This window comes from Oryza sativa, chromosome 4 (genome assembly GCF_034140825.1).
Source record: "Oryza sativa Japonica Group chromosome 4, ASM3414082v1".
NCBI lineage: Eukaryota > Viridiplantae > Streptophyta > Magnoliopsida > Poales > Poaceae > Oryza > Oryza sativa.
Window position 1 is genome coordinate 31435115 of NC_089038.1, and position 21172 is coordinate 31456286.

Consider the following 21172-nt stretch of genomic DNA (forward strand, 5'->3'; position numbering starts at 1 on the left):
GGAAGAGGGAAAACGGAAAAGAAAAAAACGCGCGAAGAGAAAAAAGGGGGAAAAAAAACCAAAACCCTAGCGATCGCTTCCCCCGATCCATGGCGCCGCCGCCGGGGATCCTCGAGGTGCGGTGCGCCGGGTGCGGCGAGACCCTGGAGGTGGAGCACGGCCTGACGGAGTTCGCCTGCCCCGACTGCGGCATGGCCCAGGCGCTCCCGCCGGAGCTCATGCCGCCGCGCCCCCGCCGCGCGCTCCCGCTCCCCGGGCGCGCGAGCGTCGTCCCCTCCGCCGTGCCCGCCCCCGCCACCGCCACCGCCGCCGCCCCTCCCACGCGCGTCTCGTGCGGGGGATGCGCGGCCGTCCTCAGCGTGCCGCACGGCCCGGGGCGGTTTTCGTGCCCGCTCTGCGGCGCCGAGATCGCGCCTCCCCCTCCCCTCGCGGCCGTCGTCTCAGTCGTTGCCCCGCCGGCAGCGATCCCGATTACCTCCAATCGGCCGGCGATGACCTCCGAGGTACTATCCAGAATCATTTCCTCCCAGGATTTCCCTCGCAATGCATCGTTGATTATTGGTTTCATTAAGTGTTTATTTATACTAGCTCAAATGTGAGCAATGTGGTGATGGTATCTGTTGGCCTTTTGCTACAAACTTGTGACATGTGAGGTGAAACTACTTTCTATAGGTTGCTAGTAGCATAACCATGCTTGTATTGTACATTGAGGACTATGTCCTGTGTACTAAGCAGTGAGATTAAATTTGATTAGGAATTCTGAATAAGCATGCGTGACTTTACTATCAGATCACTTGGTTTTAGCAAGGAGTCGCTATTGTAGCATTCCTGTTTTAATCTCAACAACCCGCATTTTCTCATGTTTGGCTAAAAACGCTAGGGATCAGCATGGCCAATATATGGGTACCCCTTGACCAGTTATAGTTCAACTAAATATATTGCATGTATTAGAAAGCTGTATTTTAGTTGACCTAAAGTAGCTCAATGAGTACCCCCATGGATGATCCATGCTCATCCCTAAAGAATAACAAGTTTAAAAGTTACCAGCATAAATGGTCATTTCTCATTTCGTTCGAACTGAATGTGTGCATTTAAAGAAAGAGTTTACCTATGCGCAATCATGATTGGTGCAATTAACCAGCATTGTTTTTTCAAGTATCCACGAATTGGAAAAAAGTGATGTATTTGATTCAGTCAACTTTGGAGAAAAGTTTAAACACTTCAACATTTGAATAACAACATCCCTTTGCCCCTTTGACCTTTCTATTACTTCCAAAGCACCTGTGGTACCACTAGTTTAATGATCAACCATCTATAAATAAATAAGTAAAGATTGCAGCCACTATATTCTCTAACTGTCTTGAGCTAGAAATTAGCATGTTTGTTGGATCTGCACAGTTGATTGTGGTGCATCGAAATTATAACTATGGAAATTGATCAAATATATATTAGAGCTGTTACAAGTCATGTAAGAAATACAATTATATTGGAAGTTTGGAACAAACATGTGGTATCATTGATCAAAGTTGACAGAATTGGCTGCACTTCCCATGGTGACACTTTATTTAGACCAATAGTAGTATTTCATCACAGTGTTTCATGGTGTTTTTCTTCTTTCAGGTGCTGAATGGAAATTCAAATCAGCCAACTCTTGCTGGACAGGTTCAGAAGTCCATTATTCCAGAGCAATACTACAAGCATTCTTTTAGAGAGGAGTCATTCAGTTCATTCAGAGTTGACTCTAGGACACAAATTCCTGATGTAGGGAGGTTACAAAACGAGTGTGTTAATCCTTCAGCTGATCGAGAGGAGTCACGCACAGAACCACCTAACGGGACTATGACCAAGCCTGGCAAGAAGAAAACTACATCTGCTTCTGGTCCAAAATCTCATCCAGCTGGAAAGTTGCAGGAAGAGCATATTAGTAAGGCCATCCATGCATCAAGGGCTCAGGGAATGCCTTCAAACTCTGTAGGAGGAGGATTTCACAATGGCATGATTGCAGTGCACAACAAGCAGAAAACTGGGCATATAGCTGCCCCTAGTGCTATCGAGCATGAGCAGATAAACACTCTCCATCAAGTTTGTGACAAGCAGCAGCCTGGCGAAAATTCCAGTGATTTGGTTCATGTGGAGCAGGTACAGGTGGCATGCAAAGCAGTACAAAACAATAAAAAAGGTACCAAGTATACAAAAGGAAATCAAAAGAGGCAAGGTAAGAGTCCGTTGAATTATTCAACTGAGTTGCCTCATCTTAGGCGTAGTCAGCGCTTAACAAAGGGTTCGCCAGACCCTATTGATATTGAGCCTATCCATAGGATATATGCTTCCCCAAACCAAAATCAATCAGAAACTCCACCAATTGAGAGGGCGATAGATGATACTTACCATATTTCACCAAACCAGCACCGGTATCCTCAATCAGTCTCTAATAAGTTGGACAATGCTGATGCAACTACTCCTGCTTTGAATCATAGTATGCAACAAAAGGAGAGAATTCCCCAGTGCTACAGCCAGATGTACTCTCCAGAAAGTAGGTGGGTACTTCCAAATCGTAGTTCTAATTCATGTCATGAGCATGAGATGCCTAATGAAAGCTTTGATGGGATTGTCCAACTCGATAGTAGTGATGATGAAGTGCATTCAATTCCATTAGAGAACCAAAATCAGGATATGGATGGCCAACTAGAACAACAAGCTTGTGCTGGCAAGAACCTTTCAGAGCATGGCAGGCAAAAGAATGGCTTCATTGGTTCTTCAGGTGATGCCAAACATCATGGGGGCTTGTCCTCTGGAATGGGAACACGCCACCAGATGAATTTGGCTGCTTCATGCAGCCGCCTTGCTGTTTTATTGCCAGTTGCGGATGCTACTCCATTGCCCACCATCAGCTCACCTTCTTCATTTGAAAGTCTGTCTGTCCCACTCTCCGGCATGCTCAATTGTTTCTGTTGAGTCCTTTCTAACATGTTCTTCCGCACCTGTGCAGAGCTACCAGTTAACTGTAGCAGTCCAACAACACCGCACCAGCACCACCAACCATCCCCCATCTATTCTCAGGTTCCTCCCTTTATCTATTCTTGCTGAACCTTTTTATTTTTCTTTGGGTGATGCTGAACTTTATTTTCAGTTTGAGGTCTGAACGCCAGTGTGCTTGAAAAGTGGAAAGAGCAGACAACCAAGTTTCTTATAGAAGTTTTGGCATGGTTTGATGAAATAGGGTTTGCGTTTTAGCATTTGAAATTGATGCATCTTAATAAATGTACATGCAGGTTTACAAACTTGTGATGCTGACTTGAAAACTTGCTTGCTGGTTTAAAATTGTTGATAGATATTACGTGTTCAGTTCCACTATTATTCCATGATATATCTCAAATGTTGTAGTGCTATGATTATAATTGAATTGCAAGCAGAAAGCTTTCTATTGTATTCAAATGGAATTCTTTTGCAATGACCTAAGGATGTAACATTTGCACGTTTCATGTGCATCCTTATTTTCCCTGTCAAATTCACTTTATACCTTATTTACCCATGATGAGCACTGACATATCCTGGATCCACACGTCATTGAGGGAATAAGGGGCAAATGAGAGATTGGGCCAACTTTCAGGGGCAAATAAGGATTTTATCCCATGATTTGTGTATTGTCTGACACCGAGCAATTTCAGGATGCCCGGAATGGTGATATGCTGTCAGCATCTGTTAGTAAATCATCAAAAAAGCGCAGGGGCCGTGCCCCTGCGGTACTAATGGAACCACGCAAAGAAGCTGACAGGCCTGTGCTGACACCTTGTGGTGCAGAGTAAGTGTTGGTGATGTGTATAGATTTATGGAAGGTTAAATAACTTGCACATTCTAATCTTCATGTGTATGAAAAATTGATTTATGCAACTAGAAACTGGACTGTGCATCCATCCTGTTTGAAGGTGACAACCACCCTATCCCTTCTTATCAAGCAGAACTATCCTGGAACCTATGTTTCAGTGGGTACCAATGGCCAACCCTGTGAGCTTGCGGTTTTCCATTGGCACCAATGTCCTTCAGATATAAGAGATACTGTATTGGATGAATTCCTTGTGAGTAACTTACGGGGGCATGTTTCATACTATTTTCATTGAGATTTAAAAGTATGTGTGCTTATTATTTAAAATAATGCAGAAACGCTACAAGTGGTCCCCTGGCCAGGAAGAGGAGTGTCGAAAGATCTTTGACCGTAAAGCAGTTAGACAATTAGTTAACCTCTTTTGCTACGAGAAGCAAAGGGTCAGAGATTTGCTGGCAAAAAAAGCCAAAAGATCTTCGACGGTTGTTAGGGCCAGTAGGTCGTTAGAAGAGGGCGATGGTAGGGAAGATTCAGAGGAGCAGCATGGAGATGAGTCTGTTCTGGTGCTTGAGCTTGATGATCCGCTTAACTGGAAACCATTCGTCCCTGAATGGATGCAACCAAAATGGTGGGAGAAGTTGTGTGACCATTGGGCGAAAGATGAAGTTATGAAGGTCTCTTACCAAAAAAGGAAGAACCGGAATGCAGGAAACCCCCCCTGTAATGCTTCAGGCTCACAGAGCATAGCAATGCATCAGCAGTTTACGGTAAGAACTAGGAATGCAAATCCTACTTGTTGACATCTTTCTGCATTAGTTAACGAGCCAGGTGTGATTTTGTAGAGCATTGACAATGGCAGAAAGCTGGTATCTGATATTGATCCATCCACCAAGATTAACAGTGATAAAGGAGGGATTATTGACAAGAAGATATTGCGAACTGAGGTACCTACTCCTGTTACATGTACAATATTTGAAAATTTTGAATCTGTGAATAGTATCACTTTGCACATGTCAACTTGTACTATACTCTTTTTTTCCAGGATACCACGTATGAACATACTGCAGAGGCCAGAGAGCCTGTACAGGAACATATGGGAGGCTGCAAGCGTGGGAGATACTATTGCGACACTGGTGTTAGGAAGAAGGTCCAGACTGATTCTTTGCCAAAGTCCTCCCCTGGTTGTTCCAGCAATCACGGACAAGGACAACCTCCGATGTTCACACATGAACAGGTGCAACAGATGATTAATCAAGCTCTACAAGGGTTAAATGAGACATGGGAGAAGAAGTTTTTGTCTTTGGAGCAAAACATGCGGAGCATGTCAAAATCACGCATTATTCTGGATGTAAGTAAAAGGCAGTTATATAACTCATTTAATTAGCATTCATATTATTTTTATTTATGTAATCCATTTGCAGGGTCCGAAAAAGGGGTCATTGGCGGCTGTTGCAGGGGATAAGCGATGCCAGCTGTCATGCCAGGTAATAATGAAATTTGTATTCTGCCTGTACATGTACCTTTAAAGCAGAGTTCAGTATTTGCTAGAGAGATGCTATGGTGAAAGCCTGTTTCTGTTTGTCTTAGTGGGCTTAAAAGTAAGTCCATTGAAAAAGGAGTGGCACTAAATTTAAGCTACCATGGTCTCTTGTTGATAACCAGATGCTAATTGATAAGTTTGTGCGAACAATTTAAACAAAACGAAATGATAGGCAATGTATAAATAATAAAAAAAACTGTTCTAAAAATGATTAACTGCTTACAATGACTGCACGAGACTACGAGTTAGACTACCCAGCTGGTCTGGCTTATACTGAAACTCGACACTGACCAAAATCAATTCAACCAGATGTATTTTTCTTGATCTCCCTTGCATGCTAACCTATTAAACTTGTCCATGGAAAATTCTTTTGACTGGGTGGTTTAGTGTGATAAACTCTAGTGCGTTGATATGGATTGTTTTGCTTTATGATCATGTACAAATCATGGCAGAGCCTCTTGTATCTAGTAATTATTATGGGCCAAAGCATAAGCTAGATGAAAACATTGGTGATTCGGTGGTGTGTGAAACCTTCGATGGACCGGAGGTGGTTGGTCCTTGCTAGGGGAATAGATACTTGGGTTGACACCAAGAGAGATCCAATATTGCAAAAAAAAAAAAAATTCTAACATAGCTGCTCTATTGCGTCCATAGATGTTAGTGGACATATAAATATGCCTGCTAGTATGTTAAGCATGCTCCATTTGGAGGTAGTAACTGGTAAGGTCTCAGCTTTTGTATTCAAATTTGGAACCTAACTTGCATAATTTCTTGAAGCATCAATCGACGATATATGCCAATCGCTGAATTCGCCAATGTAGCTATCCGGCCTTTCTTAGCTGGAGCACAAAACCTAACCCCAGTTCACTCCTGACGCTTTGCAGGACACATTAGATTCCGTGGACGGTGAAAAGGATCCAGCGGGGGAAGGCGAGGACGACCCCGAGAACCAGGATTATGATGACGATGAGCATTGGAGCTGAGCCAAAACGTGAGCTTGTGGTGGCACCAGATTTTCGTCTCCTCGGAGCACTTCCCGGTTGCCAGCGTGTAAATCATGTACAGATTTCCAGCATCTGAAAGCGGTTGTCTCGATCGCTTGCTGGTCGCTTCCCCATACGGCTTCGGAGTTAAGACTTTTTCTCACCGTCGTGCGTCGCCGTGGGAGGCAGGCGCGTGGTACGAAAGAAAGATACCCCCCGTTGCGCTGCGCATCCTCGCTTTCCTGCCGGCCACGCTGCGTCACGCGGAAGCTGTCGCGCGCGGCGCGGGGCAACGCGACGCGCGACTCGCACGCCACCGGCGCGCGCGTGCCCACGCGTTGGCACCCCCCGTGAGCAACGTGACGCTACCACCGCCTGCCTGTCTGCTTCGCCCGCCGCGGCTTCCTCCCCTCTGCACGCGGTGCGGTGCCGTTGCCTGTTTTTTTTTAGTACTCCAACTCTAGCTTTTCGGCGTGAATTATAGTAGTAGTAGTATTTTGAATAGGGGTACGTATATATTCTTCTGCGTATATTCTTGTGCGTAGGTAGGAAACGGAGTGCTGAGCACCAGCTGTACGCTGAGCTCGTCAACCAATTGTCAATCTTTACGAATGGAGTATTTTGCCTAATATACCCACTAAACTAGAGTTGACCCGGTGAGGCCAAACTGCTAGTCTTTGGCAATACGGTTATTTCGTGAGACGCGGCTTTGCCAAGTGTTAGATCGTATTTTCCCGACAAATCATTTCTTTGAACGGTAATTTACGTGACGGACTGACGGTGGTGTTTATTACAGCACGGGCTGATCAGTTGGTCCAACTGAAACCTCATACCCCCATCACAACAGCTTTGCCAAATTCCGTAATGCATACGTATGACCCGTCGGTGTGTGCGATGCAACTGTAGGGCCAGAAAAGAAAGAAAGAAAAGGGAGTAGTAGACTTGCCGGTGAAAAGCCGCGCGCAGACCAGGCGATGGAGTCCGCGAGCGACCGAAGCGGGAGCGAAAAAAAAAAGGAAAAGGGAACGAAAAAAATAAGTTAAACAAGTAGCAGTGGGGGCCCCGCACCGCGCCGGCCGCCGAGCGACAAAATAAAATTCAGAGACTAGCGAAGTAGCGAGGCGGATATCCACCGATGCGGGTGCGTGTGGAGTAGAGAAACCTCGCGGAGGAGGGCGGGTCCCACCTCCCACGCCGCAGCCGCCGCAGTCGTGTGTCCGTCCCCATGCGTGCGTCTCCGTCTCCGTCTCCGTCTCCTGGATGGAGATTTGATTGGACAAGTGGTGTGTGGTGGGCGCCGTAACGGACGGTGGGCCGCAGTCACGCGCTCGGCGAGCGGGGCGCTTTGCGACGACGGCGACGTACGGCTCGCGCGCAACGCGACCCGCGCCCGACGCGGACGGTGGGTGGTGTGAAACCCCGCGGTCTGCGCCTCTGACGTGACGGCCACCGGTGCTCGACGCGTTAGTTCGACGCCGCGAAGAATAAAAATAGGCTTGCGATTGGCCAGGAAACCAGAAGCTGAGAATTGCCTCACGCTGGGTACGCTTCGGATACTATGCGTGTCCTGCTCTTTTCTAACCGCTAAATGTTGGGGGTTTTTTTACGAAAATTTTCTATATAAAAATTATTTTAAAATATCATATAATCTTTTTAAAAAATTAGAAAATTTGAAACTCGATTAATTATGTGCGAATATTTTTTTTACATGTTTATACTTAATTTTCATCTCCGTTAGGTTCAAGCGGGAAAGTTACTCCTTTTCATATAAAACCCTTACACGGGACATACTGCGAGTAAATTTAGAATTCTTTTTTCAACTATCTAATCAATCACTTCCTCTATTGTAAAGTCCAGAGGGATAGTTAAAAATTAAAAGTTGTTGTATTAACGGAGGGAGTACATTTTTAAGTGGTTTAAACCTTTTTTACAAACCACGTCCTACAGGATAAGTTTAGTCTGGATTTTTCATATTTTGATCCTTTTAAAAAACTTATTTCACAGATAGACCCCTAAAAAAACTTATCACAGAAATGGTCCTTTTTGGGATGCTAGAGTGGCTGGCGCCGTCCCCCTGCCGACGTGGCGGGGCGATACTGAGGTGGCTAGGGGGAGCGCGCCAGAGTGGTTGGCGCCCCCCCTCCCCGAAATTTTTTATTTTTCTTTTATTTGTTTGATATTTTTTTCACGCTTAGGAACACACAAAGAACCAATCATAGAAAAATTGAACTCAAATGGACGTAATATGTGACCTATAGAATTTTTCCTCTCCTCTTTCTCTTTCTCCGAACTAGTACAGAGGAGAGAGATGTGCAACTTTTTTATTTTTATTTTTTTTTTGATATTTTTTCACACTTAGGAACTCGCTAGAACTAACCATATAAAAAATAAACTCAAACGGATGAAATATGTGGCCTGTGGAATTTTCCAAAGCTCTACGAAAAAACTTCTCTCTTCGAAAACACAATTTTGCAAGTGGAATTTGGAGGTTTTAATATCTTCCGAGTCCGTATGAGAAAGTTACACCTATTTTAATAAATGACACCCGAATGACTTTTCGGTAGAGCTTTGGAAAATTCTACAAGTTACATATTTTGTCCGTTTGAGTTTATTTTTTCTATGGTTAGTTCCTGTATTATCCTAAGTGTGAAAAAAATATCAAAAAAATAAAAAAAAAGTGCATATCTCTGTACTGTTTAACTTATGGCTATGATTTCATGTGGTTATATTTACTAAAGGAGTTATGGTCTAATTTTGATGAAAGTAGGCTAAGTGGTATGCTATTTTCAGACTTCTAGCTAAGTGGTATATTCCGTTCGAGTTTAATTTTTTCGTGGTTGGTTGTATCGTGATCCCAAGTGCAAAAAAACATCGAAAAAATAAAACAAAAACAAAAAGGTTGCAACTCTATATAGAGGAATAGGAATGGAGGCGAGGGGTGGGAGGAGCTGCGCCAACATGGCTGGCGTCCTCCTCCCTAGGGCGGCGCCCTCCTCCTGACACGTCGGTTCGCGTGTGCCACGGTGGCAGGAGGACGATGCCAGCCACTCTAGCGACCTAAAAAGAACCGTTTCTTCGATAAGTTTTCCCAGGGATCTATTTACGAAATAAGTTTTTCAAATGACCAAAATGTGAAAAAGTCCATTAAGTCCAGCTGCACTATGTGTCACGTGAAGTGCTCGCTCCATCACATAAAGACTATAATTATCGCATTGATAAAACAAAATTATTCAGTAGCTTAGGGCCTGTTTACTTTGATGCTAAAAAAACCTTACCAAATTTTGGTAAAGTTGCCAAAAAAATGGCTATATTTAGTTTGCTGCAAAATTTGGTAACTATATAAGAAATCTTGCTAAAATTTTGGCAAAGTTGTCAAAATTTTGGCAATACCAAAATTTGGTAAGGTTTTTTTGGCAACAAAGTGAACATGCCTTTAGTTTTTTTTAATGGCTAAATAACTGAATGATTTTGTGACCACATTAAAGGATACCAACAAATATATTATTAAAATTAGATTTTAAATAGATTTTCAATAAAAAAATCCATATGTAGATTTTCTTTTGAAAAAAAAAATCAACCCCTAACTTTTTTCTAATTCTTGATATTTTGGATAAAGTTCTCTCTCCAATTTTGTTGCGACAGACCAACACTAGAATAGCAATTACGAAATTTAAATACTCCTACTAAAATCACACTCGTTTGAATGAAAGGTTCCAGAAAATCGATTCGTGTTGTCATGGCATGCTAATTATATTTAGATCATAGTGTTATAAGATATAGATATACAATTTTGCTATAGGTTTTACGAAAAATCGTCGGTGTCGTGTGATACCGGCTATATCCGCCTCTGTGTACGCCGCCTGCGCCTCAGCGTCTGGCAGAGAACAGCGAGAGGGAAAAAAAAAGGGTTGGCGGTTTCCCCATTCCACCGTCCAAATCCGGCGCCCGAAGACTTGTCCGGTCCAGCTCGCAGCTCCGCTCGGGTGCAGCGTGCACGCGCAACAATACAATAATCCTCCGCGAATCTGCCGTCTACCCGCGGCCGCCTCAGCCCGCCGCCGTGCCAAGCAAGGAAGACGCGGTGCAGCTACGTCGTCCTCCTGCGGCCGCCCACCACATCCATCGTCCGTCCCCTGTTGCCCAAAAAAAACACTTTTTTTTTCCGCCCACACCTCCCTCCCGTCACATCACGCGCCGCGTCGTCGCCCCCCTGCACTGCGCACCGCACCGCGGGCCACGCCACGCCACGCGGCTCGCGCCGCGACCGGGACACCGTCGGCCCCACCACCGCGCGCGCGCTCTCGCGCTCTCGCGCTCGCGTTTACGACGTTACGTACGGGGGAGGTGGGGATAACAAAGGCGGCGGCCGGTGGCGTTGGCCCCACCACGCGAAATTGCGACGGTTTTGCTGCTTTTTTTTTTTGGTTTGCTTGTCTGCATGTCTCGTTTTGCGCGCGCCGCCGTCGTCGCGGTGGACGGAATTATGGGAAGCAATCAGCTGGGTGCGCGACGCGACGGCACAGCCGTTGTTGGCTCGCTATACCATCCCTTCACCGCGAAAATCGGCGCGCGACACCACCATTCGCTTCGCCGCCTACCTGACGCGAAAATACACGGACCTCACCCCTTGTTGATTCCACCGATGGGAAATGGCAAAAAGAAGTAAGAAAAAAAATTGGAACCAAACATACAGATTGAGATCGGATACGGTCGTAAGTGCGACTGCACCTTACGACTGCATATATTTTTAGCCATTTATTTTTCAGATCTCAAACATTCTAACGCATGCATGATTATCAATAATGCGAGGACAAAATATTATAATTTAGAATTAAATATGATATTTTCTAATACAATGTATTTGGATAGACAGTCTGTCATTCTTATATTTTAATACGGAGGTATAGTACAGCACCCTGCGTCGTGCCGTTGTGCGTCCAAAAGGATCACAAGGACAATAGGACGGGGCAGCGCAGCACTCGAACTACCAAGCAAGCAAGGAGCAAGGGAAAGCAACCACACACACACGCTACCAAATCAGCACCGTCAAAGGCAAGGAGAAAAGAAAAGAGAGAGAGAGAGGGAAGATTAACGACGGGACAAACGGCGGGGGCGGCGCCTCTCTCTCCGCTCCGCTATGGGGTCAAACCTCCCCTCCCGCTGGCCCCGCCGCACCTCCCGCCTCCCCTATTAATACCACCTCCTCCTCCCCACTTTCCTCCCCCCAAACTCCAACGCACCACCGGCGCCAAACCAACCACCCACCATCCACCGGTCGAACACTTGGCGCTCTCGCCCGCCTTAGCTCGCTCTGCTCGTGGTGCTCGACCCGAACAAGAACGGACATGGCTCCCAGGAACGCCGCCGAGGCCGTCGCCGTCGCCGTGGCGGAGGGCGGAGGAGCCGGCATGGAGCCCAGGTTCCGCGGCGTGAGGAAGCGCCCGTGGGGCAGGTACGCGGCGGAGATCCGCGACCCGGCCAGGAAGGCGCGGGTGTGGCTCGGCACCTTCGACACCGCCGAGGCCGCGGCGCGCGCCTACGACAGCGCCGCGCTCCACTTCCGCGGGCCCAAGGCCAAGACCAACTTCCCCGTCGCCTTCGCGCACGCCCACCACCACGCCCCGCCGCCGCCGCTGCCCAAGGCGGCGGCGCTGGCCGTCGTCAGCCCGACCAGCAGCACGGTCGAGTCGTCCTCCCGGGACACGCCCGCCGCCGCCCCGGTGGCGGCCGCGGCCAAGGCCCAGGTGCCCGCCTCGCCTTCGCTCGATCTGAGCCTCGGGATGTCGGCCATGGTGGCCGCCCAGCCGTTCCTGTTCCTCGACCCCAGGGTCGCGGTGACCGTGGCCGTCGCGGCACCGGTGCCTCGCCGGCCGGCCGTCGTCAGCGTCAAGAAGGAGGTAGCTCGCCTGGACGAGCAGAGCGACACCGGCTCGTCGTCATCCGTGGTGGACGCCTCGCCGGCCGTCGGCGTGGGGCTCGACCTGAACCTGCCGCCGCCGATCGAGGAGGCGTAGGTTGCAGCGCCCGATGACGACGACAAGACCCCCCCACAAATCCCTCGTAGAAAAGTCTAGAGCGACGTGTAATAGTAAGAGGTTAATCGTCCGTTTAATTGCCAGGATTGATCAACTAGGTGTACATAGATCGTGTCCTTTTTGCACGGGGAGATAGGTATGAGGAAAAGGCTACTACTCCCGGTGTTACAGTTCCTTTAAAGAAAGAAGGAAAAAAACAAGAAAAGAAAAAGAAAACATTTTGTTGTTCGATGTAACATATTGATCATCAATCTCTGATTAATGAGAAATTTACGTTATTTTGTTCTTAAAAACCATTTACTGTGGATGCTTTACCCGTTTATTACTAGTATGTGGCTTCATCCCTGCAAGTTAGCAGCACAGGCAACTTTGTTTCCAGCACCTAACCAGATCTGTGTCTTGACTCTTGAGGGAAAAAGGACTTGAGATTTACCATCCCAGCTTGTGCATCATTAAACAGAGGAAAACAATTAAACCGGTTTTGTCGTCTCCTGTGCATCTTAATTGCACATCAAAACAGGCAGATGTATGTGCAAATCAGCTCAAACAATGACTGCTAGTAGTCTTCTCCCACCGATCTGAAGTGTGTGTTCGATGTACAAGAGCACGCGTCGTTGAACGGTTCGGCGGATGAAATTCCGTGGCAAAACAAAGTACAAGTGCCCCGCTCCTCCTCCCCGGCGACCGACAGCCACACCACCCCGCGGCCCGCGGAAGGAAAGGCTTGGAGTACGACCCGGACGGAGGAGACGCGCGGAAAACCGCGGCACCAACGACCATCTACGACGACGTCGCTTGCCGCGGGCCCCGTGGAGAACGAGTCCACCCGTGCACAGGCGTGCGCAGCGGGAGCAGAGCTCGTAGGACGCCGCGCCGCACCGCGTCGCGTCGCCCAGGGGAGGGGGAGGAGTCGTCGTGGTCACGCTCACACAGTCACACTTGCTCCCACGGCGCGACAACCACGTAGCCAAAGCCACTGGCTATGGCCTCCCTGGGCGCGCCCCCACCACCACCCCACGCGCGTTTGACGCCTTCCTGTCTCTTCACCTCGCTTCGGCCCGGGGCAAGCTCGCTACCGCAGCGCAAGCTACGTACACTCGCACGCACGCACACGCGCGACCCGTGAGCCAGTGAGCCAACGACCCGCGGATGCGTGGGTCCACCACCGCGCGGGGGCCCCACGACCCAACCAACCGTGTGGCTCGGATCGTGTTTGTCATGTGGTGGCCGGCGTCGCGGTCGCGGGGCGGCTAGTCGGCTACAGTAGGCGTCCTCGCCTTTTGTTCCGCACAAGGATTGGTTGGTTTGGTTGGTTGTTTGGATCGATCTGCGACTGCGAGTCGAGCCGCGAGCGAGCTGCTTTGCTTTTGGCTCATCAGCGCCGATGGTTTTCGCGGTTCGCGTAGGTGGTAGCGTTGGAAGCTCTCGCAAGTTTACTATCTCAACTTTGCGAAATTTCGGCTGTGCTCTGTAGTTGTTGGCGCAGTATCTCAACTAGCTAGCTGGCTGGTATATTTGCCAGAGAATTAAGGGACATGTTGGCTGTTAGCCTGTGAGCTTACTACAAGGGTCTATAAGTTTTGAGGAGTTGGATAATCTAGAGTTTTATTCCAACTGAATTACGAGTATTTGAGTGGTTTTCTCAAGGCATGATTAAACGGTCTGGCATCTTTTTCGCTCTCCTCTCCATCTCATCTAAGCACATGTTGTTTGCGCTAATGCTTAATTACATATCTGAAGGTGTGTTTAGTTCATATTAAAATTAGAAATTTGGTTGAAATTGAAACAATGTGACGGAAAAGTTGTAGGTTTGTGTGTGGAGGAAAGTTTTGATGTGATAAAAAAGTTAGAAGTTTGAAGAAAAAATATATAACTAAACTCAGCCTGAACTTGATTACTAGCTTACTGATTACTGATTACTGTATCTACCTACACACAGTATGGGTATATACATGGGTTGATATATACCCATCCATGTCTCTAACCCAGAAAAAGAACAGTAACCGTAGAAGGGAGGAAAAAGAGGAAAACAAGAGCAAAGTCTCGAGTCTCCACGCTCCACCATCAAGGCATCAACTCATCAACTCCACTGGTATATCCCGTAGTAAGAGCAGGTACAGTAGCATTCATAAACATATTTTAAAGAGATAAATAAAAAAAAAGAAGAGCAACGGTTATAACGGTTATAAATCTATAGCACGAACTCTAATATGTAATGTGTGTATGACAGATAGGACCAAGTATCAATAGTATAGTAAGCAAATATTATATGAATTGACTATAGATGATTTCGAAATAGTAGTGCGCTATACCGTTAAACTGGCTCTAAGAGTAATAAATTAAGACGAAGATGACAGATCAGAACCTGCCTTTCTGTTCCGACCTCGAGCCGGCCAGCCACACAGGACGCGTCACGTGTATGCACCTGTACTCCACCACATCCGAGAGGGAGGCAGCGTCGGCGGCTTCGAATCTCAGGCGGCGGCCGGCAGATCAGAATAAAAGTAGCCGCGCGCGCACCGGATCACGACCCAAAAGCCACCGAAACCGGTGGACCTGCTCGCCGCGCGCCGTGCTCCAGCTTCAGACGGCGTCACGGCGCCTAACTAGCGAGGCATTGGCTAGCCCAGCCCCCACGCTTTCCACCGGGAAAAAAAAAAGAGGAATCCCGTGTGGTCGTGTCCCCTCGGCCAGCCACCAGCGTACGTACGTACTCCACCACTCCCCCGCGCGCGCCGCCGCCTACGAAACGATGCACGCAACCCACCACACCACACGTCCACACCGCAATGCGCAGCTAGCGGGCGGCAGGTCAACATTGTACGCATCGCCAGGTATGCGTGTGTCCACCGGTAGTACTAGTAGTGCAGCTACCGTGCTCGAGGAGTAACTAACAGAATCACCGAACGATCTCTTTCGTGCGCCGGAACGACACGTGCGTGCGTCCGGACTAGCTGTGCTCGATCGATCGATCGTCGTCGTGGCCCCAGCGAACCCACGCGAAACCTGTCACGGCGCCGCGTCCGTGGAGATTATTTCCTCGTCCGCGTCGCTGCTGCTGCTGCTGCTGCTGCATGCGGCTCGTCCGGTGCTTTGAGCCGTGGAGGTGCACGAACTGCCGCGCCGATCGATCGAGCTCCCGCCTCCCGCGGCACGTTGCGGCGCACGCGCGCGGCGGAACTAGCCATGATGAACCGCTCCGCGCGGTCTACGACCCCACGAATCCTCCCACCCACCGGGTTAAACACCGTACCGCGCGCCGCGGGTGGCCGTTGTTCGCGCCGTCCCACCCACTCTCGATCACGCGAGTGCGTGCGGAAAACGCGCGCAGGCCTCCACGCGTCGCCCCTCACCCACGAACCACCCGCACGAGGCACGACGTGCCGACGTGTTGGCACGCACTGGTGGTGGTGGAGGCGTGGAGCTAGCGAGCTGGACGGAACGAGGAGGGCGTGCCGAACAGCGCGGAGCAAGGAGACGGTCGATCGGTACGGCCCATTGGTGCGAATCAACAGCACACACAGCCCAAACAGCTAGTACCCTTGCCAGCGGCCAAATTTTAAAATTTGAACTTAATTTTAATTTATTGTTAAGGTTTTTCATGGTATTTTATTTTTAAGAATTAGATTTTAAATCAAAGGTGCAATTGCAAAATTTTATCCATAAAATTATATTAGGTTCTTTCGTTTATATTTTTTTATAACAATTTATTGGTTGTAGCTCAATCGGTCACATAACAAGTACTTCTTCGTACCAAAATATAACAATCTAGGATCTGATTGAACATATTAGGTGGTGTTTGGATCTCCTAAAGATGAAGATAAAGATTAAGTGTTTCACGCAAAACGAGATGGTAATAACGTGTGATTAATTGAGTTTTAATTATTACAAACTTGGAAAATAGATTAATCTGATATTTTAGAGCAACTTTCATATAGAATCTTTTTGAGAGAATCCCTTATATGCCACTGAAAATTGGTTTGATCCCTTATATACCACTGAAAATTGGCTCTTTCCTTATATGCCATTGATCCAAATTTGCGCACCCTCTCATGCCACTCCCATCAGTTGACCGTATGTTGACCGTTAATTTTAAAGGAAAAAAGACATATTTACCCTTCTGAGTATAGGGCATGCCTAACAACTCAGACATGCAAATATGTCTTTTTTACTTGAGAGTTAACGGTCAACACACGGTTAACTGACGGTAGTGGCATGAGAAGGTACGCAAATTTGGACCAATGGCATATAAGGGAAAAACCAATTTTTAGTGGCATATAAGGGATCCGACGAATTTTCAGTGGCACATAAGGGATTATCTCAATTTTTTTTTGTAACATACCGTTTAGCAGTTTGAAAAACGTGTCACAAGTATACAAAATTTCATCCAACTCTTGTTGGAGAAACGAACGCAGCCTTAGTATGAATATGGTGAATAGTGGATATATCCCGCCTATATTTACAGTAGTAGGATAGTATATTTTGGGATGGGGGATTACTATGGTAGAGTATTTTCTTTCGCTATCGAGAATTACCGTTGCAGACATGCAGTGATGCAGTTTCAAGAACAATATGAGTACAGCTAATGACGAGGCTCCTACCTTGGTAAGCATTTCGTCAGCATCGCTAATCCAGTCTCGCTCGGTAATCGGTGTCGTATATGCTCGAGCTGAGCGGCCAAGCTGCCCCCGTCCATCACCCCAATTCCCACATGTCGCATTCGATCACTTCCTGCTCCCCACCGATAGGAACGGTTCTGAAGTCTGAACGTGAATGGTTAGGCGCCGGCGGCAGTCAGGATCAGGGGTAGTATTGTGTCAATTAATCGACAGAAACCAAACCCAGCTGTGTCAGATCAGAAGAAACATCAGGATGTCGTGCACTTACTATAGAACATGTGAATACTCTTAACCCAAATTGTGACACCAACAACCGTCAGATTAACTGGAATGAATCGGATCGAAAGGTATTACGAGTAAACCGATATTTGCATAAACGCACTGATCTTTTTTCCCCCTATCTGAAGACGCCCAGCAGCTCTATTTTCTTTCCCTGCCGACAATTATCCTTGCAGTTTCATGTACTCCTACTACTCCCTCCGTATTTTAATGTATGATGACGTTAACTTTTTAACAAACGGTTGACATTTCGTCTTATTCAAAAAAATTTATGTAATTATAATTTATTTTATTGTGACTTTATTTATCATCAAATGTTCTTTAAGCATGACATAAGTATTTTTATATTTGCATACAAATTTTGAATAAGACAAGTGGTCAAACGTTGGTTAAAAAGTCAACGGCATAATACATTAAAATCAAAATTAAAATACAGAGGGAGTACTTTATACAGCAAAACAATCGACCATCCTTTCCACCATACTCGTCCTACAAACACAGAGATCACTGCTACTCCAGTGGCTAATGCTGGGCACCGATCTTACTAGCATTTCGTGAGGATTTCTGCTCCTGTCTTGGTAATCAGTATCGTGTGCTCGAACTGCGCGGCTAGGCTGCCGTCCGTCGTGACGGCCGTCCAGCCGTCGTCCCACATGTCGCAATCAATGCTTCCCATGGATAGGGCCGGTTCTGGACGAAAAGAGTAAGAGCCACTGGCAGTCAGGATCAGAGGCATTGTTTTGGGAGTAAAACCGAACCCGGTTGTGTCAGATTAGAAGAACCATCAGGGTGTTGCGTACCTATTGTGAATGTCTGGCCTTCAACCATTTGACCTGGCATATTATTACCTGTCTCAGAGAAAAAAAGCCGTCAGATCTAACAATTCTTGGAGTTATTTGTATGCAATGAGAAGAGAAGATGCATTGGTAACATTGGCATGCAGAAATGCACTAGCTCTTGATTGGTAACAATCACTTACGCTGGTGATATATCATTGGTTCTGAATGAAATATTCTCCCAACTCCATGCCCAACAAAACGATCCACAACACCAAATCCGTGCCTCTCAGCATGCTCGCTGACATGTTAAAAGCAAACTAATGAGCAAGAACCATTTGAGATGTATTTGAAATCAATCAAAGTTTGACAAAGTTGCAGTAAGAGTTCCTGGTTATATACCGTTACAGTTGACTTAGTCAATTGCATATTTATTCATTAACTAAAACACAACCGATGGGTAACCAATAACAGGCTGAGAATGTTTGGTAGTTGAATGCATTATAATACAAGTTCTTACGAAGACATAATAACCTATGGATTCTGAAGATAGAGGCAATGATGATTCTGTTTGTACTTGACAAAAACACTTCTTCAATTTTTGGGTTCAAATACCTGAGAGAGATACCATTTGGTGCAACTTAACTAGTAAATACAGTATAAGGTTGAAAAGTTCTGCAAAGAAAAACAGAAGTCTAGAATAGCACATATGGTAAAAGTCCATTCTCCATTGGATTATGGATGCAACTATCCTTGCCCTGCTGGCCATGACACAAATATGGTATGAGATTTTTATACCTTATTCTTCTGCCAATTTTCTTCAAGCTGGTACCATGTTTGCAAGCTGATATAGCCCTGAGCATGCACTCTTCAGTAACCTGACATTACCGTCATTAGGGTCCCCGATTCAAATTAGTAGACAGATGGTTTTGAAGGAAAAGTTGCCATCAAAAGTAGATATTAGCTCTGGTTATATGATCAAATGCAAACTGAGACGTAAGCAAAATCTCACAAGGTAAGGAAAAATGAACACAAATGACTTCTCACTTTGGTGAGGCCTACTATAATCATGACTTCTAATAACATGAACTACATGTTTGCAAAGACAAAGATATATACCTTCACAAGTCGTTTACTGGCTTCATCCACTTCTCCACATAGGAAAGTCTTTGAGGTGTCCCCATGATAGCCCTGAAATGGAAAGATATATTACTTCAGATGATGATACGAATGAAGGCGTGAAAACACATCAATGGTATGAAGTAACAACTAATAAAAAAGAGAGTAGACATACATTCAGGTAGACAGTGACGTCGATATTAATTATGTCTCCATCCTGCAAAACAGAAAAAAAGAAATGATAATGACATCGTCAGTGGAGCAAGGGGGGTGATAAGCCTGAACATGAGGGAAAAAAATGACTATGTAGGCTTCTCCCAGAACCTGAAGTTCACGAGAATCAGGAATTCCATGGCAGATGCATTCATTCACAGATGTGCACACGCTTTTTGGAAACCCTCCGTATCCGAGAGGGGATGGATAGGCTCCAGCATCAATGATCATCTTGTGCACTGCTTTATCAATTTCGTCTGTTGTTACAGAGGGCTGATAAAAGGATGCAATAAATTTCTTACTGAAGCTATAATTTATCATGGAATAATTAGCTTCAAGAGAAACATAAATTGTCGAAATGCTGAAATGCAAGCTTACTTTCACTAAAGTTCCAGCGTATTCAAGAACACGAGCAGCAAGCTCACATGCAGCTTTCATGTGAATAATGCTCACTTTGTCATGCATTTGTATCTCACTTGCTATCTCTGAAGCATCCTTTTTACCAACGTAAGGAGGTTGAGTTATGTGACCTGGTACTGGTAGAGGTGGACTCACTGTCCCACGGATCAGTGGTGCTCTTTTCTTCACTTGTTCCAAACTTTGCTTTCCTCGTGACCTTTGAGTTTTTGCAAGTGTTAGAACTGTATGAAGAAGATCATGAAGGTGCAGTGGCACTAATATGTTCTAGGTTATCAGCCACTGAACCACATTTCTTATAGAAGGTAAAGACTCGACTTATATAGGTGGATTTTATACCTTGGGTTTGCCTTCTCCAATCCCTCTAATCTCTTTGCTTGGACAAGGAAAGGCTTTTGAAGGCAGCTTTTTCCTTAAAAATTAGAAGACATCAAACATAACTTTGTTTGTCGTTTCCCAAAAAACAAACTTTGTTTGAGTAATAGAAAGAAATAATGTATTACTGAACATACTTCCATAATATCGTTGCAGATGCAGATATGCAAATGCTACCTATAAGAAGAATCATTGATTTTGAGTTACGAGATGTTCTTTCTGTCACTTAACTGCATTATTAGTTTGATCATATTATTGATTATGCACACTGAACCACTCAGTCTCCTATACCCATTCCATTAGCACTACCAATTGCTCATAGCATTGTTCAGAGTTCAGACTCTAGTAACGGAAAACATAACTTTCTTTATCTACTCCTCGGATTATTCCTGATTCGTAGCATCGTTTCTGCCTTTCAGCAGTAAGAGAGAGAGAGAGAAAAAAAAACCTTCTCCATCCTTCACAGCATTGTTCCAGCAACACTAGTGACTGATTAAAGCCCCTGACTAAACCAAAATCTAGCACTTAGAATATCCTGATATTAAACCCAAAGTTGTCAGTTTGTCACCTCGCACAGCGAGACGCTCGCCGCAACAACAGCAGCCTAAAATCACACGCGGCTGAGCGAGATAAAGTTTATAGAAGTTTCATGAACCCCCCACCCATCCAGCCAACCTTCGGCGATGCCAAAATCCGACGATATCGCCATCATATTGGGAGTGATGAATCATGAATAGATACCTCGGACACCGGATACGGACGGCGGGGGGCGGTGCAGCTCCATGGAAGGGACTCTCACCGCCATCGGAGCGCCACTTTGGTGGCCGGAGCAGCCGCGCGGCGCGAGGAGTGAGAGGGCCAGAGGTTGAAGAGGATAACACGGGAAGGCTGCAGATTTTTTTCCCCCTTCCCTTTTCGCCTTCTCGTTTCGGAGAACTTTAATCATTTGGGCCGTATCATGTTTCCCACGCACGTGAGGCCCATAGTGTGCGA

The 21172-nt window shown here is 46.3% G+C and overlaps 3 protein-coding genes across 3 annotated transcripts; 2 read left to right on the forward strand and 1 right to left on the reverse strand.

The window, feature by feature from the left end:
• The first annotated feature begins 14 nt into the window (after positions 1-14).
• Positions 15-6480, forward strand: LOC4336945 (uncharacterized). The gene is made up of 10 exons (XM_015781734.3): positions 15-503; positions 1621-2911; positions 2990-3060; positions 3669-3802; positions 3896-4076; positions 4159-4590; positions 4666-4767; positions 4866-5171; positions 5245-5307; positions 6248-6480. The coding sequence occupies exons 1-10, from the start codon at positions 90-92 to the stop codon at positions 6344-6346; spliced, it is 3093 nt and encodes a 1030-aa protein (XP_015637220.1). The 5' UTR covers positions 15-89; the 3' UTR covers positions 6347-6480.
• Positions 6481-11572: 5092 nt separating this feature from the next.
• On the forward strand, positions 11573-12674 carry LOC4336947 (ethylene-responsive transcription factor 11). The gene has a single exon (XM_015778389.3). The coding sequence runs from the start codon at positions 11692-11694 to the stop codon at positions 12358-12360; it is 669 nt and encodes a 222-aa protein (XP_015633875.1). The 5' UTR covers positions 11573-11691; the 3' UTR covers positions 12361-12674.
• Positions 12675-17664: 4990 nt separating this feature from the next.
• Positions 17665-21069, reverse strand: LOC4336948 (methionine aminopeptidase 1B, chloroplastic). The gene is made up of 10 exons (XM_015778582.3): positions 20921-21069; positions 20144-20216; positions 19766-20003; positions 19499-19660; positions 19350-19391; positions 19175-19246; positions 18854-18933; positions 18259-18356; positions 18080-18127; positions 17665-17969 (listed from the first exon to the last, which is right to left on the reverse strand). The coding sequence occupies exons 1-10, from the start codon at positions 20982-20984 to the stop codon at positions 17824-17826; spliced, it is 1023 nt and encodes a 340-aa protein (XP_015634068.1). The 5' UTR covers positions 20985-21069; the 3' UTR covers positions 17665-17823.
• Positions 21070-21172: the final 103 nt, after the last annotated feature.

Bases quoted from the DNA above. Each gene is read 5' to 3' on its own strand.
- LOC4336948 (XM_015778582.3), bottom strand. From the start codon at position 20,984: ATGGCGGTGAGAGTCCCTTCCATGGAGCTGCACCGCCCCCCGCCGTCC. The intron at 18,357-18,853 runs GTATAAAAATCT...TTAACATGTCAG, and splicing joins AAAATTGGCAGAAGAATAAG to CGAGCATGCTGAGAGGCACG. The intron at 18,128-18,258 runs GTAAGTGATTGT...TCTCTGAGACAG, and splicing joins ACCAATGATATATCACCAGC to GTAATAATATGCCAGGTCAA.
- LOC4336945 (XM_015781734.3), top strand. From the start codon at position 90: ATGGCGCCGCCGCCGGGGATCCTCGAGGTGCGGTGCGCCGGGTGCGGC. The intron at 3,803-3,895 runs GTAAGTGTTGGT...TTATGCAACTAG, and splicing joins CTGACACCTTGTGGTGCAGA to AAACTGGACTGTGCATCCAT. The intron at 4,077-4,158 runs GTGAGTAACTTA...AAAATAATGCAG, and splicing joins CTGTATTGGATGAATTCCTT to AAACGCTACAAGTGGTCCCC.
- LOC4336947 (XM_015778389.3), top strand. From the start codon at position 11,692: ATGGCTCCCAGGAACGCCGCCGAGGCCGTCGCCGTCGCCGTGGCGGAG.